Below are 19,104 nucleotides of genomic sequence, written 5' to 3'. Positions count from 1 at the left end.
ATATACATATTGGATAATCCGTATACTCCATTACTACACTCGATGTATAATTGGAGAATAGATGACACGTTAACTGTAAAATAACACAACTTTACATAGTTGTGTACACGGTCAATCTGAGAAAATGTGTTAAATAGTTCTTCTTCCTTACTGCTTACTGACGTCACACATGTCCCGCAGCCTCACCTGCCCTGGCCGGTTTCAACAGTTTGAAATGAGCTGAGGTGAGCCTTCATTACCCATCGTCAGGTCACCGCTGCAGCCGCTCTGAATCACAAGCAGCTAAAAATAATTGGAGCTATTAGATCCATTATGGATGACAATTTGCCTGGGCGCCTTTAGAAAATGGGCTAAAAATACTGCTCTTTGTGGTTGTTATTTGAGGAAAATGCCCATAATTCTGTCAAATTAATCCTAGTTTAAATATTATTAAAGTTTACCTGTCTCAAAGTTTTGCATTGCAAGTAAAAAAAACAACATTGTACAAAAAGCTTTTTATTTCTTCTGACAATATACATTTTGTGCAGGGTATAAATGTATCTACACTTCATAGTTGTAATATTTTAAAACAATAGAATGCATAAAGGAAAATTGACCTCTACTGTTTGTCACATAAGCTACAAAAGATCCATGAGGGAAAGAGACGTCCGTATGATACAGGGAGAGGATGGAAAGGATAGGATAAAAAGGAGCAAGCTCATGTCGTGAGTTTAACGGCCTTGTCTGATGATGATGTCCGACATGTCGTCCACTTTTACCAGCTCCAGATTCTGTGAAAATGCATTTCAGAGATCAGAGAAATACATACAGCACATTCTGAGAGATTGTTGTCCATTTCATGAGTCAAAATGACATTCACATTTTAATAAGTTCCTTTTATAAATAATTCATTCTGTCCTAAAAGGTTATAGAGAAACTGATTAAATTGAGAACATTTTATTCACAAATGGTCCTTATTGCTACATTCATAATAATTCCAAACGTTTAAAGCCGACATCATTAGCCTGAATAGTGAAGCAGTGTGAGGTCAAGCCTGTTTAAGATTCAATACAATGTTCAAACTTTGCACTTTAATATTAATCATATCACATTGAGAGACAGTGAGTGACAGCAGATTTGAATTAAAAAATTAAGAGACTAATCAAACGCTCATGGCCAACTCGCAGCAGTTTGCATGCTTTGCCTGTACAGAGAAGTGTTATTGAGAAAGCATTTAGTCGCAGGCTCACCTTTTCGTTCGCGAGATGAAGCAGAGCCACAAATGCCAGCGGCACAGACAGGTTCTGAGCCATCGTGTTGGGTAATCTGGCCAAAGGTAAAAGAGAAACTGATTCATTTTGATACTGAAAAGCTATTACAGTTGCAGCATAAACAGAATACAAATGAATAGGGACTTGTATAGTGTTTTTGTGTTTGGATACGATTTTTATTTCTCAAACAGCAAAAAAATCAGGGCATGACAAACTTATTTACTCACTGGCCATTGTGACAAGCCTTTCTCAAAAGCAATTAGCATTTAGATTTTTGTAAGCCATAAGTAAAGATTTGATTGTAAAGTTTGTCACACCAGCCAACATTTCTGGCAATAAATATAGTTCTAGTGTCGTAGTAAAGACTATTGTCAAGATTTTAAAATACTGCTTAGCATTACCACTGTGGGAAACTAATTAGCAACTGTTGGCAAGCTCGACAAGAAGTGGAGTTTAACACGTCATAACGGCGAAGAAGTGTTAGTGTCACTTTTTGATGCAATACTAGTGCGATATCCTCCAGATCGAGGCAAAATGGGTTACAATGCACAGTGGAGGAATATATTTAAAATATGCAACAAAAGGGGCATAACTATTGAGGCTTAAAGCACCAGCAGCCTTGCACCACTAAACTCTTCAAGGACTGCATGAATAAAAGAAAAAATATATATACACACACACACACACACACACACGCACACGCACACGCACACACACATCTCCAGAAATCAACAACACTCTGGATAACTAGGAAATGAGGCCCTATGTCAAAAATCCTGAAAAATCCCTTTAATATTGGCAGCCCTATCCCCATCTTGTCAGGCCTATTGGAAACCCACTGTTACCTTTGAAGCAGGGACTTTGTGGTCTGGGTGAACGCTTTCTCTCCGCACACCTCTGGTTTCTCCACAGTCTCCACCTCCTGCGGCGCAAGAACACGAAGGTTTGGAATTGGAAAAGCTTCATGTTTAATGCACACTTGATAAAGCTCGCTGCACTTTAAGGCGATTACATAAAGAAGGATTTAAAATTCACCTCCTTGGATTTTTCCGGGCTGTCTGTCAGGAGGGTCCACATGCTGTTCTTTAGTCTCTTCATGTCCATCTTCTTAGCCGTTTTAGCGTAGTTTATTTCAATTTTGTTCACCTAAAAGCGCAGAAGTTTCAAGCTTATGATTTTTCAACTGCGTGTATTCAGACTGAATACATTAAAAGACAGAGTGTGTCAAGAATAATGAAAAATTGGAATGAACAAATCTTTCTCGTTTACAGGAGATCAAAAGTGGGTGTAGTGAAAGCAGAAAGCAGGAGAAAATGATTCAAATGATGAGCAGTGAAGTATTTGCAGAGCACTACCTTTTGGTCTGAGTAATGGTATTATCATTATGTAGTCAAGAAATCCGACATCAAAATACAGATAGTGTTTTACAATACAGACACACAAATAAGAGCACAAGTACAAGCGCTGGATCCGGGAGGCCATAGAGATCAGAAAGCGAGGAATAAGATCCATCAACAGAGATGAGGGCGCCTTTACCCTGGCGCACACATGGGACGCACTTCTCCACTAACCAGCACTCGGCGGAAGGCGTGGCCACACTGACAGGTTTATTGCTTATGTCAGTGTGGCCACACCTGGGAACAACAACATCCCAATAAGAGACGCATCATGCACGTCGGGAGACGCCTCTGACGAAGACGGAAGTAGTTCCCTTGTCCGTCGAAACGCGTAAGGTAATTGAACAGCTTTTGTTTGTTTCAACCTAGTGTCTTTTGAAAAGAAACCAAAAAGTTTACAATACAGACAGTTCTCTGTCTGTACACCTTTGAGAATTCTGACTAGGAACTAAAACATGCAGCTTCATCATAATTTTTCTCACTGTAAAAGCATTTCCAAATAATATTAATCTGTCTGAAGCTTAAAGTACTGTGTCATAAAACTACTGTTTGAAGTATAATTTTCTGCAAAAGTTACTAAAGCAACTGTAACTGATACTAGACACCTCTAGGTATTAGTTTGAGGCATATTTTTAAGTAGGGCTGGGTACTGTTAAATAATACCAGTATGGTATTAAGTACTACAGGTATTGAAAAAAAAAGTATTGAAAGCAGGAACCGAAAAATAAAATAAAATAATAATAATAATACTTTTGATGCTGTTGGATTAAAGCAAGTGACTTGATTGTTTCAGCTCAAATAAATATGATTTCCACCCCCCCAATTATTATTATTTTCTTTTTTTACAAAAATGTTTCATATTTTTGCTCTAATTATTTCTCGTTTTCCTTTTGTGTTCTCTAAGACATTAGAGATAATGTAAATGTGCATTATGTTTCACACGTTATTGTCCTGTTTTTTTTGGATAGGTATCGAAAAGAGTATATTTCAGGTATTGTATCGGCATCCAGCCCTATTTACAAGAGCATCCTGATACTGACTCTGTGCGGCTCAGGGACCAGGTCGTCTTCCCCGTACGTGGTCACATTGGCCAAGTCTTGTGAAGGAGTCGGCAAACTGTCCCCCGAGGGCTGTGTGTCGTCTGAGGCAAACCCTTCTGCATCATCATCGCTGTCTCCTCCCTGAAATCAACATTTTTATGACGTGAAATAATTTCGTTGTAAAATTCAGTGGGGCTTGTTGTAGAGTTATAGGTCCACATAGTGGCCTTACCTATAACAAAGAGCAAAAATGCAAAAACTAAAATGATTAAACACGAACCGGGAGCCCAGGACAGAAGTTGACCGTGTCGTTGGCGTTGTTGTAGTCGTAGTCCCCGATACCTTCCCCGAGTTCACCTGACAACCTCTTGTGTGACTCTTGATGCAGCTAAAAAGAATCGGACAATATGATTGCACACAATTTAACAATGAATCATTATTCATACGATAAATCAGTCTCAGGCGAGTGGATATAAATGCAAACTCACGGAGCTGGAGGGTTTGAGGCTGAGCTGGGACAGCGTCTCGGGGGGGAACTGGAAGTCTGCCGGCAGAGTGGTTTTCTTTGTGCAGGAAGTGAGCGTCGATTTGCTGATTGTGGTGGCGGCCTGAGAAGAGACAAAATACAATTGTAGGACATTTAGGAAACGCGTCCGACTGCCATTTTTAGATTTACTATCTATGTTGGTTTTGTGAGCTGATTTAGGACAATTTGTTGTGCCGAATCCAAAAATGTCATATTGTAAGAAGTCAAAACTGCAGGGCTAGTCATTTATACAAGGATCAACAGGGAAGTGAGGATATTTAGGCCACTGGAGGGAAAAATCTATCACCTAAATATCTCCAGCCTTTAGGGTTTGTCAATTGCAACCATTCAAACTGATTAATAGGGCTGCCTAATTAAAAGCATCCACATTGAAATTTTAAAGGTTAGCAATTAGCAAATCGCAAGAACAGCAGTCCTTTAGGAATTTATTATGTGCACGCTTGCAGACCCTGGAGTTCTGGCCTCTTAAACATGTTCTGAAATGCATGTCTTTTCTCAAATGCTAATGCCTCTTAAGTAGTTTTAAAGGAGCACTACGAAAAAGGATGCACAGAAGAATTGCAGTGATTATATGTATAGATGTAGAGAGCTCATATAAAAGTTTTTGGTAGTTGACACTCAAAGCACTCAAACGTGGCCTATGCAGACGACAGATAGATCTTGAACTGAAAAGGTTCCCCATTAAGCAAGTCTGAAGCTGAGGTCGATTTAAACGCTGCGTCGACTTACCCTCGTTGTGCGGAAATATGTATCAAAGTTGACGTCGTCGTTGAAATCTATCTCAAAGGCTTTTTTGGGTTTCCTTTTGGGTTTCTCCTTATCAGGCATATGATCCACTAGAGGAAACACAAGCACATAAAACATGATTCAGCTGGGAAATAAGTTAGTTGTGATTATTAAAATTGCAAAGCTAGTTTGTGTGTTAAGGTAAATAAGTATACTTGATAACGGTTTTGAATATTGTGATATTTGTCATTTCAACATAGTACATCCCAGTACATTTAAACACAAACCGCAAGCACATTTCTCACTCTTGGTAGCGTTTTTATCAGTATGAGAAATTTTCTCTCTTGGTATCAATAAATTGTACAGCAAAAAGTCTATATTAAAATGAAAGTGCATCGTTTAGAGTCATCACAGCTTGTGGAAAGAAACACGAACAGAAGAACATTTAATAAAGCGATATCTTTTTCATTTCAAAATGGCCGTAGCAGCGCGGCCTGAGGCTTCATTAACAATTTGTAAAACCCGATTTAAGAGTCTTGTTTTATTATGTGTGGCCTCAGTGATTTTGTATTACTTTGTGGGTATTGCGATTACAATCATTTGGAAATCCAGCAGCCCTAGATACAAAGACTGTAGTGGAAAGAACACTACTCACTTTCTCTATTCATTCTGTCAGCGGAAGCAGCAGTTGAGTTAATAAACTACATGCAGCGTAGAAGAGACTTACACTTATGTTTGGGCTTGAACTGCCAGTACCCAGGTCCCGCCCATGCAGCCATGGTCCTGGGACTGAAGTAGGAGTAGTCTCGGGGCTGAGAGGACAGCTGCAGACACATGGTGGCGATGTCTCCCTCTCCGATGGGAATGACGTCCCTAGAACAGCACCAAAACAACAAAGAAAACAAATAGTTTTATCAGCTCAATGGGCTCTTCAAGTCTTGTAATATAAATAATCAGTGAAATAATATTTGGCTTTTTGCGATTGATCATTAGTATTTCCACAATTTACTGATTTGTCTCTAATGAGCTAATATGACCAGTTGTGAACTTACCTCCCTCTCCCGGACCCAGCCGCCTCACAGCCGTCCTTGTACTCCTTCAGCCCGTCGTCGTAGTCGCCCTGCCCCTCCTCAAAGTCTGCGTCGAAGTCGGGACAGTCGTCCTCCTCGGGCTCCGGTTCGGGTTCAGCGTTCACGTCGAAAACATGCTCCCCTTGTTTCATCTTCTCCAGCAGCTGATTCATGGTCTGCAATGACATAATGGTCATAACATTTCTTTTATTGCTTTTATTTTATGATTGTTTTTGTCTCTTTTCATTCCACTAATGGGTTTTACTCGTTTTATTTTTAAGACTGATCGAGCTAAAAAGTCTATTATGTAGAACTTTGGATTGTATTAAAGTCACATTCAATCGAGCACAATCAAGTTGCATATTAACATTTAGATTCAATGTGAGGAGACATTCAACATCAGCATTTAATAATAAAAAATGACTAAATGAGCTGTAACAACCAAGGTTTCACTATGTGCATTAATATGACCATGATATTTTTCAGCAAATAATTACGATAAAAAATTATGACCAGAAAATACAAATTAAAGTCTCCACAAAAGTATTGCCATATATTATTGTCTGACTTCCACACTATTAGTTCCATTGGAGTAAACTTCAGTTACCGTCGAAGTTGTAAAGGTCTCTATAAATTCTTTACCTGCTCAGGGTTCCAGCTTGTGAAAGAGAAATCCTGGAGTGAGGGACAAATGGCGCTTTTCTCCTGTGAGCGCTGGAGTCCCGCTGTCGTGAGCAGAACAAATACACCATGTTCAATAAGAAGAAATTGACAGGTGAAATACAAAAAAAAAAAAAGATGTTCACAGCCATTTGAAAAAGGAAACTTCTGATGTATTTTTACCCATGAATGGAGAAGCGGGCGCTGACTGAGGGGGCGGAGGCGAGTACGAGGGTTTAGACTGGAGCAGAATCATGTGTGAAGGAAACAGGAGCTCGCAGCGGCTGCTCTCGCTGAACAAAACGGACAGGAACACTCCAGCCGTGCTGCTCTCATCGAAGGACGACGCCATCTTCTGAAACATCGGGTCCACCTGGGCAACAAGAAGACGGCATTGTAGCAGAAGTCGACTGTGAGCACGACAAAGGGAGACAGCGGGTTTACATTTAAATAGAAAAAAAAAGGAAAAACTAAGCAAAAATTACAGCAAATTAACAATGATCGCTGCTGAAACCAAGAAAAAACTACATGTTGTTTCTTGGTCTCAACAAGAAATAAAAGTAAGTAAGTGCTTTGTTTGTCATCGTACAAGCGTACAACGAAATAGTGTCCAGGTGTTAGTCCTGAGCCGCGCCACCACTGTGGGTCAACCTGACCAGCATGTTTTTGGAGGTAAGGGAAACAGTAGCACGCAGAGGAAACCTGGCTGGCTGCCTTCAGTCTCCTCTGATCCTCTGAAACAGTGCAGAGCCTCCCGAGTTTGTCCCTGTTCCAGAGTCCCTCTTCCTCCTGCACAGCTCGCTCCACTCCACAACAATCTTTCACCAGAGGGAGCTTAGCAGTTAATCTGTTTTATTCTCCAGTGAACGTTCAGTAGCCAGAACAATAAAAGGCATGTGTGGCTTAGCTGCGAGTCTCGCCCGGATACCTCCTCGTTTGTCCCTTTTTTGTTTCTTGTGACACCTTCACTGTGCTGCAGGTGTGGGGGCTCTTGGTGCTTCTTCAGAGTCTTAGAAGAAGAAGTTTGTTGGTCTTCAAAGGGTTTAGCTGATAAGCGGTTTACTTTATAAAAAGCTGCTTTCTTCAAGACCATTATGGACTCTTTGCAGTAAAAAAAATCTGCCGATCTCCACAAAAACACGACAAAGACGTACAAAAGTATCCAGTAAAACAATGTGGAGCACATAAGCCACAAATGCAGTTCGCAGAAAAAGGCCAAAAATGCAGCTATACCGAAAGGGAGGTTGCTGCCTGTTTACACGTTGCTAAAAGCAGAAAGGAAAACTGACAAATGCCTCAAAAGTTGATAAATAACAGCTCGGGACACCGCAGGAAACTCTGTACCGTCACATGTATCCATATTACAAATTTAGAATAACAGTTGTTGAAAAACCCTTAGAACTTATAATTAATGCATTCTTTGTGTGACAATCATTGGCATCCAAGCGTGCTGTAATAATTAGTATGATGAATAAAAAGAGTTATGTATGATTGCATTAATATTCAGTGATCTGTGCCTTGAAATAACCACCAAACATTAGTTCTCAGGGAAAACGAATGCTGAAAATTGAAAATGGCAATTATTCTTTAAAAAAAATAAAAAAACATTTGTGCTGATAAGGGGGGGATTTACATACCTCACATCTCCTCTCGGACTCTGGGGCGTTGATGTTGCTCAAGTTCTGCTCTACAGTTTTCTTCGGTGGTCGTTTCTTTTTCACTTGTTTGACGGTCGGTTCGAGATCAGCCGCGTCGTCGTCTTCTCCCTCCTCCGCTTTCCCCGGGCCTGTAACAGACACAGAAAAAATGATAATAAGTATTAATCTTTTAACCTCTTTTCTCCTGCTCAGTTTTACCCAAATCTAAAAGCTTCACGACTGGAGCCAGTGCAACGCCTCATTTGAAAGCTAAGACCTACAAAACCTATTGTGACTTTTTGGTGCATTTTTAAAGCACTTTTGTTGTGTTGATGTAGCTTTGTTTGTCATGTTCTTGTTACTTTTTCATTGCATTTTTGTCAGTTTGCTGTCGCTCTTGTGGATTTTTAAACGCTTTTTTCATCACTCTTTTGCCAAATATTGGAAGTGTTTTTGTTGCGTTCTCGTCTTTTTTAAACATTTTTTTTGTTGCTTTTTCCCCACTTTTTTGTTGCGTATTCATCACTCTAATGCCAAACTGGAGAAATTGTGCTTGGTTAAGGAGTTAAAACAGCCTTTTCTACAAACTCTAATTTCTATAAATTCTAGTCTTTGCACAGTTTAGTTTTGTGTCCATTGTCACTACACAGACAAAGTTGTGACAGAAGCGTGGTTTGCCATTATGTACCAAGGGCTTCTTCTATTATGTCTCGCCCATGTAATTCCAGGAGTTTGTTAGAGGAAAAAAACAACAACTTGTAAATCCAGTAAAAAAGCCTCAGATACAGACTGAGCATTTAATTTGGGTGCCTTTTCTGATGCAAAGCTCTTCATTTCTCAAAGTTTAGAACAGGCCCAATTAACATACTTTGCTTGTGCTCTGTGGATGGTATACAAATATGAAATAGGAAAGTAGCCAAGAGCTTACCCTCTCCTGGTTTAGTCTCTGCTCCCAGACCCCCCAGCACCCTGTAGGCATCTGCATGAACAGCATCCACTCTGACAGCATAGATCTTTGTGCTTGCATCCAGAGTTCCTGCCGCCACCTTGAGGGAAAAACATGAATGAAATTAATTAATTTAAGGTAAAGGCAACAGAAGCAGAGTTTGTTTTATGTCATTGTTGGCACACCATTCTGTAAATCACATTACACAAACAAAATCAAATTGGATCTGCTTAATCCTGATACTGCATTTTAATCCACTTAAATCAAATGCACTGAAGCAAAGGCAGCCACACTCCTTCCCAAATGCTGTGCACGTATTTTGTCAAGAAAGTCGGCACAAACAGCACAAGCCGATGTGGGATTTGAAGCCGAAATGATTTAATCTCAATTCATTCCTTGAAAGAAAGTCATCTAATGTGATGGTCAGACTATCCAACGTTGAAAAACAATAAAATCATCCTACCTTGAAGTTTGTGAGTTCAGAGTCTTTCTGCTTGAGTATATCAGCCATGTAATCGATCAGATGGAGGCCAAAGGCATTTTTGGTGGTGATTTTCTACCGGAGAAATAAGACCTCAAGGTTTTATTCGACTCAGAAAACAATTTTGGGAAGTAAACGTGAAAAATGCCACTTCAAACAACACATCATGAAATGCTCAGAAAGGAGAGACTCACATTCTCAGTGGAGAGCTTGATGCAGGTGGAGTAATGCTCAGAGATCTGTGCATTGGACAGCTTAGGCACAGCCGCAGGAGTCCCCGCAGCACTGCACAAACAAGAGATTAGCCTCAAACGCTCTATACACGCACATAAACACAGTCTGAGGCAGATGTGGGTGGTTGGAAAAAAAGTCACACTTCACTATTGCCTAAAGACAAATAATAAAGTCCTTTTTGCTTATTAATTGCTGTGGTAGGTGTTGTAGTAATTGGCAATTTATGATATTTCCCAGCCATCTTCGAGAGCATTTATTGCAGCATATTATCCCTAGTTATTAACAATATTTCTAAACATGACAGAGCTACATGGGCCAGAGTCAGTCAAAAAGACAATCCTGTATAAAATAGAAACCACAATCCCCAAGTGTCTACTAGGCTCCTCCAATAGACTATCTAGTGTTATTTGCTTGTCTCACCTGTGAGTACCAGATTCATTGAAGGATGTCTCTGGAGCGGTTTGGAGGTCAATGACCCTGGACCTTCTCCGCTGACGTCTTTCTTTCTCATCGTCATTCCCTGGAAATGCAGCTAGCAGCGGGGTACTGGCGGTGACCGGGGACAAACCCTTGTTTTTGAAAGAATTTGATGTCCATTCCTGACGCACCCGAGATACAGGCGTAGAGGTTGCACTCATCTCGGCTACAGACAGAGATGCAATGATGAAGCACTTTAAACGTAGAAGCTGCTCTTCAGTATTCAACAGGATTCAAGCAACAGAAATGTTGAGGTCTGTCACAGATTACAGCAGGGTTGCCTTGGTAATTGGCCATAATCACAAGGACTACACCTTTCTTTCCATAAACAAAGCGCATTCTTGTAGGCCTAATGTTGATGAAACGTAAACATACAAGATTTGCGCGTGAGGGAAAGGCGTACTTAAATTATTAAACATCTCTTACAGAGCTATAATACAATAAAATATCGAAACAGCCTTTGTTTTGAAGATAGCCAAACAATGCTAGCAGTATTAGCATTAGCGACAAAAGCCTTTTCAATTCCTCAATAGTGTGGTAAAATATATCACGTTAGATCATTGCCATGTATATGCGTAAATATTTGAACAAACCTGACTGTGTATTGAAACTGTGTAGCTGATCTTGCGGTATTTACAGCTTTTCATGAATAAACTCCAGCGCACGCCACTCAAGCCGAAGCTGTTTCTTCCGGTTCAGTGTTTGAAATTTTGCGCCGAACGGTTTACGTAACAGTGATTACGTCACGACGTCCTGTAGGTATAAAAGCCATACAAATACATAGGCTACATATATCTATGCATATGATGCATACAAATAAGAAGGATCCAACAAATAAACATTTCATTGTAGCCAACCTTCTTTGTTGCACAATTTGTTCCATTTTTCACCCAGTCTCTATTTATTAATGTTGCTACTTGTTGTGCTGTAATTTGGGAACTTGTTCCTCATCCCTCTTCAGTAGTTTCTGATGAGCAAGGTAAGGTAAGGTAAGACAAGCCAAAATGTTACAATAAAATGCGCGCCTGTCGCCGCCACTCTTCTGCACTCATATGCTACAGGAAATATACAATACCCCAACACTAGATGGCAGTATTTGGCTTGGTAGATTTGCCTTTACTTTATCGCTCCGCTCATGGAAATGTAATATATTTTATTTCACTAATCCAGGCTGAGCCCAGAGCCAGTTGGCTGCACCACTTTCACACTTAAGTCCAGAACTATAAATTAAACTACCATAATCAATTATTTTGTCAAATTGCATAGATTCTTATTTAAAAAGCTTGTGTCTAAAAATACACCTAATATTCGTATTGCCTTTTTCCAGTCTTGATCTGGGGCTTTGATTCCTGATGCATACGAGACAGTGTACTGAAGCCTTTAATGGCTTCCAAAGCAGTTCCCAGAGATTTATGACCTACCATCAATCTGAAAATGGAATGTGCATAATGCAAATTCATACCTAAATAAAATCAAATGGGGAAGTGATTTGTGCATAATCAAATACAATATTCACCTGTCCGCAAGAAAAGAGTAAAATTGTTGTTTTAGAATATTAAGACTTATGAGTGGTCTATACAAGAGAAGACAAGCCTTTTCATTTCTCATCTTTCGTCAGTGCAAAAGATACAGTTTTTGACCCTGTTGCATGTAATGTTTTGAAGTCAGAAAAGGCTAAAATCCCTCCAATGACAGCCTTTTGAATTGATTTCAATGGACATTTTTAAGAAGATGTTCCAAGTGATTTTTTTCTTCTTCAGCTAGACAATTTTTCCCATCCAAACTACTATCTACTAACTACTTACCAAACTCCCCTTTCTTCAATCCAAATCTTGAGTGTTTTGCAGAGGATAAGGTTCAGATCTTTTGAAATTTTCCCTTTCTGTTATAATGATGGAAACACCATAACAGTACAGCAACATGAGTTACAATAAGCCTGTTTTAATGTTTAATTTGTGGCACAAAAACAGTCCTGCAAGCTTGGATCATTTTAGCCAAAGTTGTGCCTCTCAGCTAATATGCCGAAAAAAAGAAAAGAAAAATCAAATGATTGTGAATAATATGATCCATTCTTTTCTTTACCGTTATCTGAAAGTGTCTAGTGGCTTGAGGACAAGTCATTGACGTGAGCACATTTCATTGTTGCTTCCTCCTGTGGGCTGAGGTCCAACTTACTGCAGATCTATCTATGCCCTGTGTCCGCTTCAGTGCTTTTAATGAAATTAGATCGACTACGAGCGAGGAGTCGCGAACACCGCTGTCAGGACAAGGACAGGGAGAGCCGTAAACCTGAGAGTGTCTGGACTATGCACAGGTTTAAAAGGATACTGACATTTTTGATCAATTAGGCCATATTGAGTCAGGCAGTAAAAGCAGAATTGAAAAGGTATGTTTGGAGTAGCTTTATGGGTGTGTGTATAGATGACATTGGGTCCTGATGGGAATTGATGGGAACAGTGTCACAGATAGTTAACCCTACAACAAAAGGACATTTTAAGATAAGATTTGACTTGCTTGATCTCACAATGGAGAAATTCACTCAGTTAGTTGTGGTCCAAACTGTCCTGACTCATTTCTATTCCAATTATTCACACACTGTAAATTCCAACTCATTGCACTTAATTGGAATAAGTTGTAAACCCGATGCATAACTATTACTCCCAATGTTAAGCCATGATTACTAGTAACGCTAGTATGATTAAGACGGCTTTCACAGTATTCATTACTAATGATACAAGTTCTGATTACTAGACATGTTAGTACTGGCAACTGGGAATTCCAAGTACTGATTAATTTTGTGACTTAAATATGGCCTTAACCTGTACTACTATTCTTAGTAATGGTTACTGGAATATTCCTGTTCCCTTTATGGTTTATTGGTTATTCCCATTAATGAAGTTTTACAAATTTAGTACAAGATATAAATGTTGTAATAAAGCAAAACAAAGTGTAGTTATAAAGTCAATTTATTTAACATTAACACAGTGTAAAACACTTACATTTTTAGGTGCAGTTAATGATAGAACATCTCTATTTCTGCAGTTATAGTTCACATCAGTCCAAACAGGTAGATTAGTCTGTACTGAGCCGATGAAGACGAGGAGCTGAAGTGTCTCAGAAGGTTCCACAGACTCTGTACATGCAGCAGGTTCTGCAGACTCACAGCAGGAGGAAGGGCATCTTTGTAAATCACCGTCAAGTCTCCATCAGTGTGGTCAGATTTCTGTAAGACATAAAAACAACAAAAATACTTTAGTTGTAAGTCCCTATGGAAAGACCAAAACCTACAGGTAAAATGTTGCTTTGTCTCATCCAAACATCTCAGCTCTGACTCTGTCTCACCTCAGTGTGTTCAGCTCCAGCCTCAGCAGATCCTTCAACAGCTGCTCTTCAGTCTGACACTGGACACACAAACCATTCACAAATGTTATTTCACATCCAACTTCAGGCCACTTTATCAGAATAAAACGATGAATGCCGTCTTACCTGTTGCCTGGATTCTGAGATGGTCTCAGAGTTTTCACAGCAGTTCAGACTTCTGTAAAACAAAGAATTTCAATCAGTAAGCTCAGTAAAAACAGGTAAAAAAGACTATGGACTTCCTCAGAGTTTTATGACAAAAAGGATAAACTATCATATAAAAAAATCAGGATTGATATTTATACATTTATATTATATTTGAAGTCTAAACACTTGTGTACTAATACTAAAGTCATTTGAGTGTCTCACCTCAGTGTGTTCAGCTCCGTCTCATCAGGTCTTCCCACAGCTGGACTCCTCAGTCTGACACTGGACACACAAACCATTTCAAAGATTATTTTACTAAATGACATGCTGTTTAAAACACTGATCAGTGCAGTCTTACCTTCAGCCTTGATGTAGAGTTAGTCTCTAAATCTTCACAGCTGTCACTGTCTGGAAATAAAAGAAAAACTTTAATCAAAACCAGCAGTATTAGATATTGTGGACAGGCTGCACCTGATTTAACATTTGAAATAATGAGTATTACAGTAATAGAGCCAAAGCTAATATGTAGATGGTCCATGAGTAAAATATACAAACATGACTGTGCTGCTGCTGCACTTTTGCACGAGAACCCTCAGTAAATTACCCATAAGTATCTATTTTCTGTCTTTAAATGACAGGTCTGGAGCTTTACTACTTAAATTTGTATCACTAGTATTAGACAGGCCACTGTGCAGTCACCAAATTAAATAATAAATGTGTTGTAAGGTAGAGGTTTTTCAAATCTAAAAAAAATTATTGAAAATAGTAACAATACATCAAACTCTCAGAGCAAACACAAATATATCCAAAGACACACTCACCTTATGTCGATTAATGAGAAATAAAACAGGAAAGGTCCTGTTTTCTGCTGTTTCTGCTGATGATACACTGAGGCTGGTCAACACTTCTCTTTTGATTTCAAAACAGTTCAGAGCAACCTGATTGGCTCATTCTGTACATGTGACATATGACCTGAACCAATCACGGGCAGCACAGGTTACAGCTTAGTTTTGCCCGTTACGATTACTAGACAGTCAAGTTCCCGTTACAGGGGGGCAGTAGAGGATACTGGGGAGGATAGTGAGAGTTACTAAAATCATGTACTGGATAAAGAGAAAAGCAAGTCAAGCCAATGTTAAGCCAATATTATAAAAAACTGGCAAATCCTAGTAAATGGAACAGAATCTGATAATGGATACTTTAGATTGAGCATGAGCACAACAGGACAACAACTAATCATTACTGGCATCATGTAAAGTTAGTCAGTACTGGCAAAACCCTGTTATTGGAACAGAAACATGTTGCTGTAAAATGGAAAAGCAATTAATCATAATTTTCTCTTGAAAATGTACTTCTTACATGAAATAGAGGGTAAATGCTGAAAATTTCAGGTCTCCTAGTAATTATAACACTTTATTTCATGTTGCGACCTTAGTTGGAATTTACAGTGCAGGGATGAGTTCATAACGTTTACAAGCATTCGTCACATTGTGTGCTTAAATGGATCTCAAGTGACAACCATTGCAGATATAATGATGCCAAAACCAATCACTAATGCACTTTCAAGCGCAGTGACCCATCACTTATTCCCGTGATATTTCATGTAGCCATTAAAATCACATCCGTCATGTTGTTAAGTGGCCCATAATGGCACTTCTGACAATATTAATACAGCTTTCCACGAATGTTAATTGCCCTTGTGTTTACAGATTAGCTGCCACTTGACAAGTTAGCGTTACATTTTGATTTACTGTGGTGCGTGTACCGGCGATTGCTATTGAGATACGAGCAATACGAGCAATACAGAGATCACGAAGAGAAGGGCTGATATGGAGTTACCATATAACATCGACGCTTGAGTTGTTTTGAATGACATTAATTGTAAATAACATTAAGGTAAAAAAAAAAAAGTCACCACAAAAAAAGCACACTCTAATTTGTTTGCTTCATCTTTAGCTTTGATTACACCACACATTCGTTGTGGCCCGTGCCATCAGGGAAGAAGAAGAAATCGGAATCCAGGTGACAACGTTTGTTTTGGCAGTGTATTTTCCTGTGGAGCCTCTGGTGGTGAAGAGCAAGCGATGGCAAGGTTGAGGAGGCTGATGGTCTGGCTGCTGTGAGACCAATTTCGCCTTTCGCCTTAAAAATATTTGACTCTTTGTGGTTTTGGAACATGGACTACAGTAAATTTGCGACAGAGAGTTGGCAATTAAAGGGTTAACATTGTTTAAAAAGTTATAATATTTTTATATGCATGTAAAGAGACCTTCAAAATGAAAAAAAAAAACTTTACTAAATATCAATTCTTCAGTTTTTTATACCTTTTATACCTTTTTTATACCTCTCTAAAGTTACTCCAAATTTTTTCATTTTGACTTCAGGTCATCTTACACAAACATCAGGCCACATCAGCCAGACCAGAAATTTACCATTTTGCATTGAAACGTTTTAAGATATTTCATTTTCTGTCTTTTTTGAACATGCACTATAGTAACTTTGGGTCAGAAAGTTGGCAATTAAAGGGTTAAAAATGCATAAAGGTTATTATATTTTATATGTATGAAAAGAGGACCTTCAAAATAAAATCCTTCAAAATAAAATCCTTCAGTTTTCTACAGTGCTCTAAAGTTTCAAGCACATTTTAGTGTCGAAGTGACGTTGACGTAACTTTTTTAAAGGTGTGATTAAGGGTTAAGTAACTTTTCCTTTTTGCTGATTTGGTCCAACAGTGAACGGACAATAATAGTTTTGAAAAAATAAAAATCTCTCATGGTCTGTCTTTGAATGTTTTTTTAAAATCCTTGTAAAAAATTAAAATAGAGGCTGAAATCGTGCTGGCTTCTCACAAGGTGACCTTGGCTTTAAATAAGAAACGTTTTCAAGACACACTGAGACACAAGCGGTTGCTCTACTTAACAAGTGCAGACAGCACTTTGTGTTCGGGTTGTTTTATGATCATTGCCTTGATGAAACTTTGGGCAACTTTGTGGCCTTAATGTGTAACACACTCTGTTGTACTGTTGCACAGCCATATTCCACTGTTGAAATTATGCCGAATGAGCTGATTGTTGCCCTTTTGCATGAATGTTAATGCACTGTCATATATTGTTATTGCATGAACCACAGCATGGCAAGTCCAAGACAAATTTCCCTAAGGGACAATAAAGCTTATCCTTATCGTTACAATGTCCTTTAGAGAAGCTGCAGAAGCAATTTTTCTTAACTGTATAATGATTCTCACTGTATCTCATGGCTTCAGTTATTTAAAAGCAAATTTAAAACATTATCAAATTTGAATATATCAGCAGTTTGGGATAAAGACCAGAGTGAGATGGTTCGGACATGCTTTGAGGAGGGACAGTGAGTAATGCTGAGGCTAAAACAGCCATAGCGGAGGCCTGGAGGAAGACAACAGAGGGGATTTAGAGATTAAAGTAAAACACTAAAAAAGGTCGATCAGTTCACAGTGCTTCCATCAGTGTAAAATAGAGCAACATTTGGGCTTTGCTCTTACCCACCAACTGGATGAGATAAGGTTGAAACTTATGATGCTTTCTATACTGCGTTCTCACTTAGAGTCCTGGAGCCAGACTCTTCACCTGCCTTGCCTCCAGTGTTTGCGTTCATTGGTGCACAATTGTTTTTGTGACTGGATGAGATGGATATAAAATGAGTGCCCCGTGGAGGAGGAGAAGAAGTGTTGTAAATTGAGAGTCTTTACTGTAACTGGTGATGCGATCAGCTTCCAAGTCACGACCTTTTGAGGGACAATTCTGTTTTCCACAGCCAGAATATAAACACTGATAGACGGTCAATAGTCTTGTGTGACATTGAATTGCATGGTGTTGGCGTAACCTGCAGAGGCCAAATCCATGGAAACACATGGAGTGAGGAGAGGAATGTGAGATGAGTCCAGGGAGAGGCAATTATTGAATCCTCCTGAGACCTGGCAGTGACTATTTTCAGGCAAATGTGGTGATTCACCCAGGAACATGACTGAAACATAGCTGGCAAATAATGGCTCAACTACAAGAATCACACTAGCATTTCAAAACATTTGTAGAGGAAGATTTTGCCCTCCATCCCTCCCATCTCAACAATGGAATGGGTTACACGCACAAAACTCGGCATGCAGTCCGATCGCACATTCAGTGACATCTTTAATGACAATATTTTTTAACTTCCTCCATTTACAATAAGGCGGAGTATGGACGGCAGGTTGCCAGATTTTGCCTGCTACGATTTCTGGATCGATTTCGATTCTTTTTTTTGTGGACATGTGTCTCGCTAGCATCACAGTGGCACTTAAAATGTGTGTATTTAGCCCCTTAACCCCCACGTGAACTGAGCACATTTACTTAAAAAGTAACAAAAAACGACAAAAACATGACATAAAAGCGATGAAAAACGATTCAAAAATGAGCTTTTGAAAGAGGCGTTACACTGTTGCTCTCCAGTTGAGAAGCTTTTAGATTTGGGTAAAGCCAAACTGGAGAAAAAATGTGCATGATGGCAAAGCAAGGCAACTTTATTTATACCGCGCATTTCCTACTGTGACATGACAAGTGGTTATGGTATTGCTAAATAATATTTTAAAAATGCCAGACAATGCCATCCGGTAAACTGGAAATATAGATGTGCTTTAAGGCACACAGGCTCGACCCATAAGGACAGAGGCTGCATGTTCCTTTAACACAGTTTAGTTTATTTCTATGTTTTACTTTTAGGTTTCTTTTTGTACTTCATATCTCTGTTGACATTAGATATTTCATTTCACATTATTATTATCACATTCGGTCACTCACATTAACTTTCTGTTTGCTCACATTTCGTACATTAGTTCACATTAGCTTTTCATTTGAACCATTTGTACACAGTTGCAGTTACAGGGGATGTCTAGAAGCAAAAAAGAAAAAGAAAAGGGATGCCAGAAGCATCAGGTCCACCTAGATATGAATAACAAAGGTTGGCTACGGAGCAGTTCTTCTAAAACAAAGGCTATACCCACGAGGCAAGGCAAGCTTTCTGTCGCACGCCAACATCCAGCTCTAGTCTTTTCTTCAGTTAATGATCACAGTGGCAACAACAAAGACACGTGCTTCTTATACACTTCCGATTACAGGAAGGGG

General features: G+C 39.2%; 1 protein-coding gene across 1 annotated transcript; it reads right to left on the bottom strand.

Annotated features, from left to right (window-relative positions):
• Positions 1–508: 508 nt before the first annotated feature.
• On the bottom strand, positions 509–11,164 carry ncaph (non-SMC condensin I complex, subunit H). The gene is made up of 18 exons (XM_079565816.1): positions 11,059–11,164; positions 10,409–10,631; positions 9,949–10,039; positions 9,737–9,829; positions 9,256–9,373; positions 8,328–8,476; positions 6,874–7,063; positions 6,673–6,755; positions 6,013–6,206; positions 5,688–5,833; positions 4,964–5,070; positions 4,176–4,295; positions 3,968–4,075; positions 3,688–3,828; positions 2,286–2,396; positions 2,096–2,172; positions 1,230–1,305; positions 509–770 (listed from the first exon to the last, which is right to left on the bottom strand). The coding sequence occupies exons 2-18, from the start codon at positions 10,624–10,626 to the stop codon at positions 711–713; spliced, it is 2,082 nt and encodes a 693-aa protein (XP_079421942.1). The 5' UTR covers positions 10,627–10,631; positions 11,059–11,164; the 3' UTR covers positions 509–710.
• Positions 11,165–19,104: the final 7,940 nt, after the last annotated feature.

The sequence above is a fragment of the Gobius niger genome, assembly GCF_951799975.1.
Source record: "Gobius niger genome assembly, chromosome: 1".
Taxonomy (NCBI): domain Eukaryota; kingdom Metazoa; phylum Chordata; class Actinopteri; order Gobiiformes; family Gobiidae; genus Gobius; species Gobius niger.
Note: the sequence above shows the minus strand (reverse complement) of the source record. Positions and strands in the feature narration are given on the sequence as shown.

What these genes read in the sequence shown, in the direction of transcription:
- ncaph (XM_079565816.1), bottom strand. Translation starts at nt 10,626, where the DNA reads ATGAGTGCAACCTCTACGCCTGTATCTCGGGTGCGTCAGGAATGGACA. An exon ending in GTTCAAGCCCAAACATAAGT is followed by an intron (nt 5,071 to 5,687) that starts GTAAGTCTCTTC and finishes TGTTTCCTCTAG; the next exon opens with TGGATCATATGCCTGATAAG. An exon ending in ACAAAGTCCCTGCTTCAAAG is followed by an intron (nt 1,306 to 2,095) that starts GTAACAGTGGGT and finishes ACCTTTGGCCAG; the next exon opens with ATTACCCAACACGATGGCTC.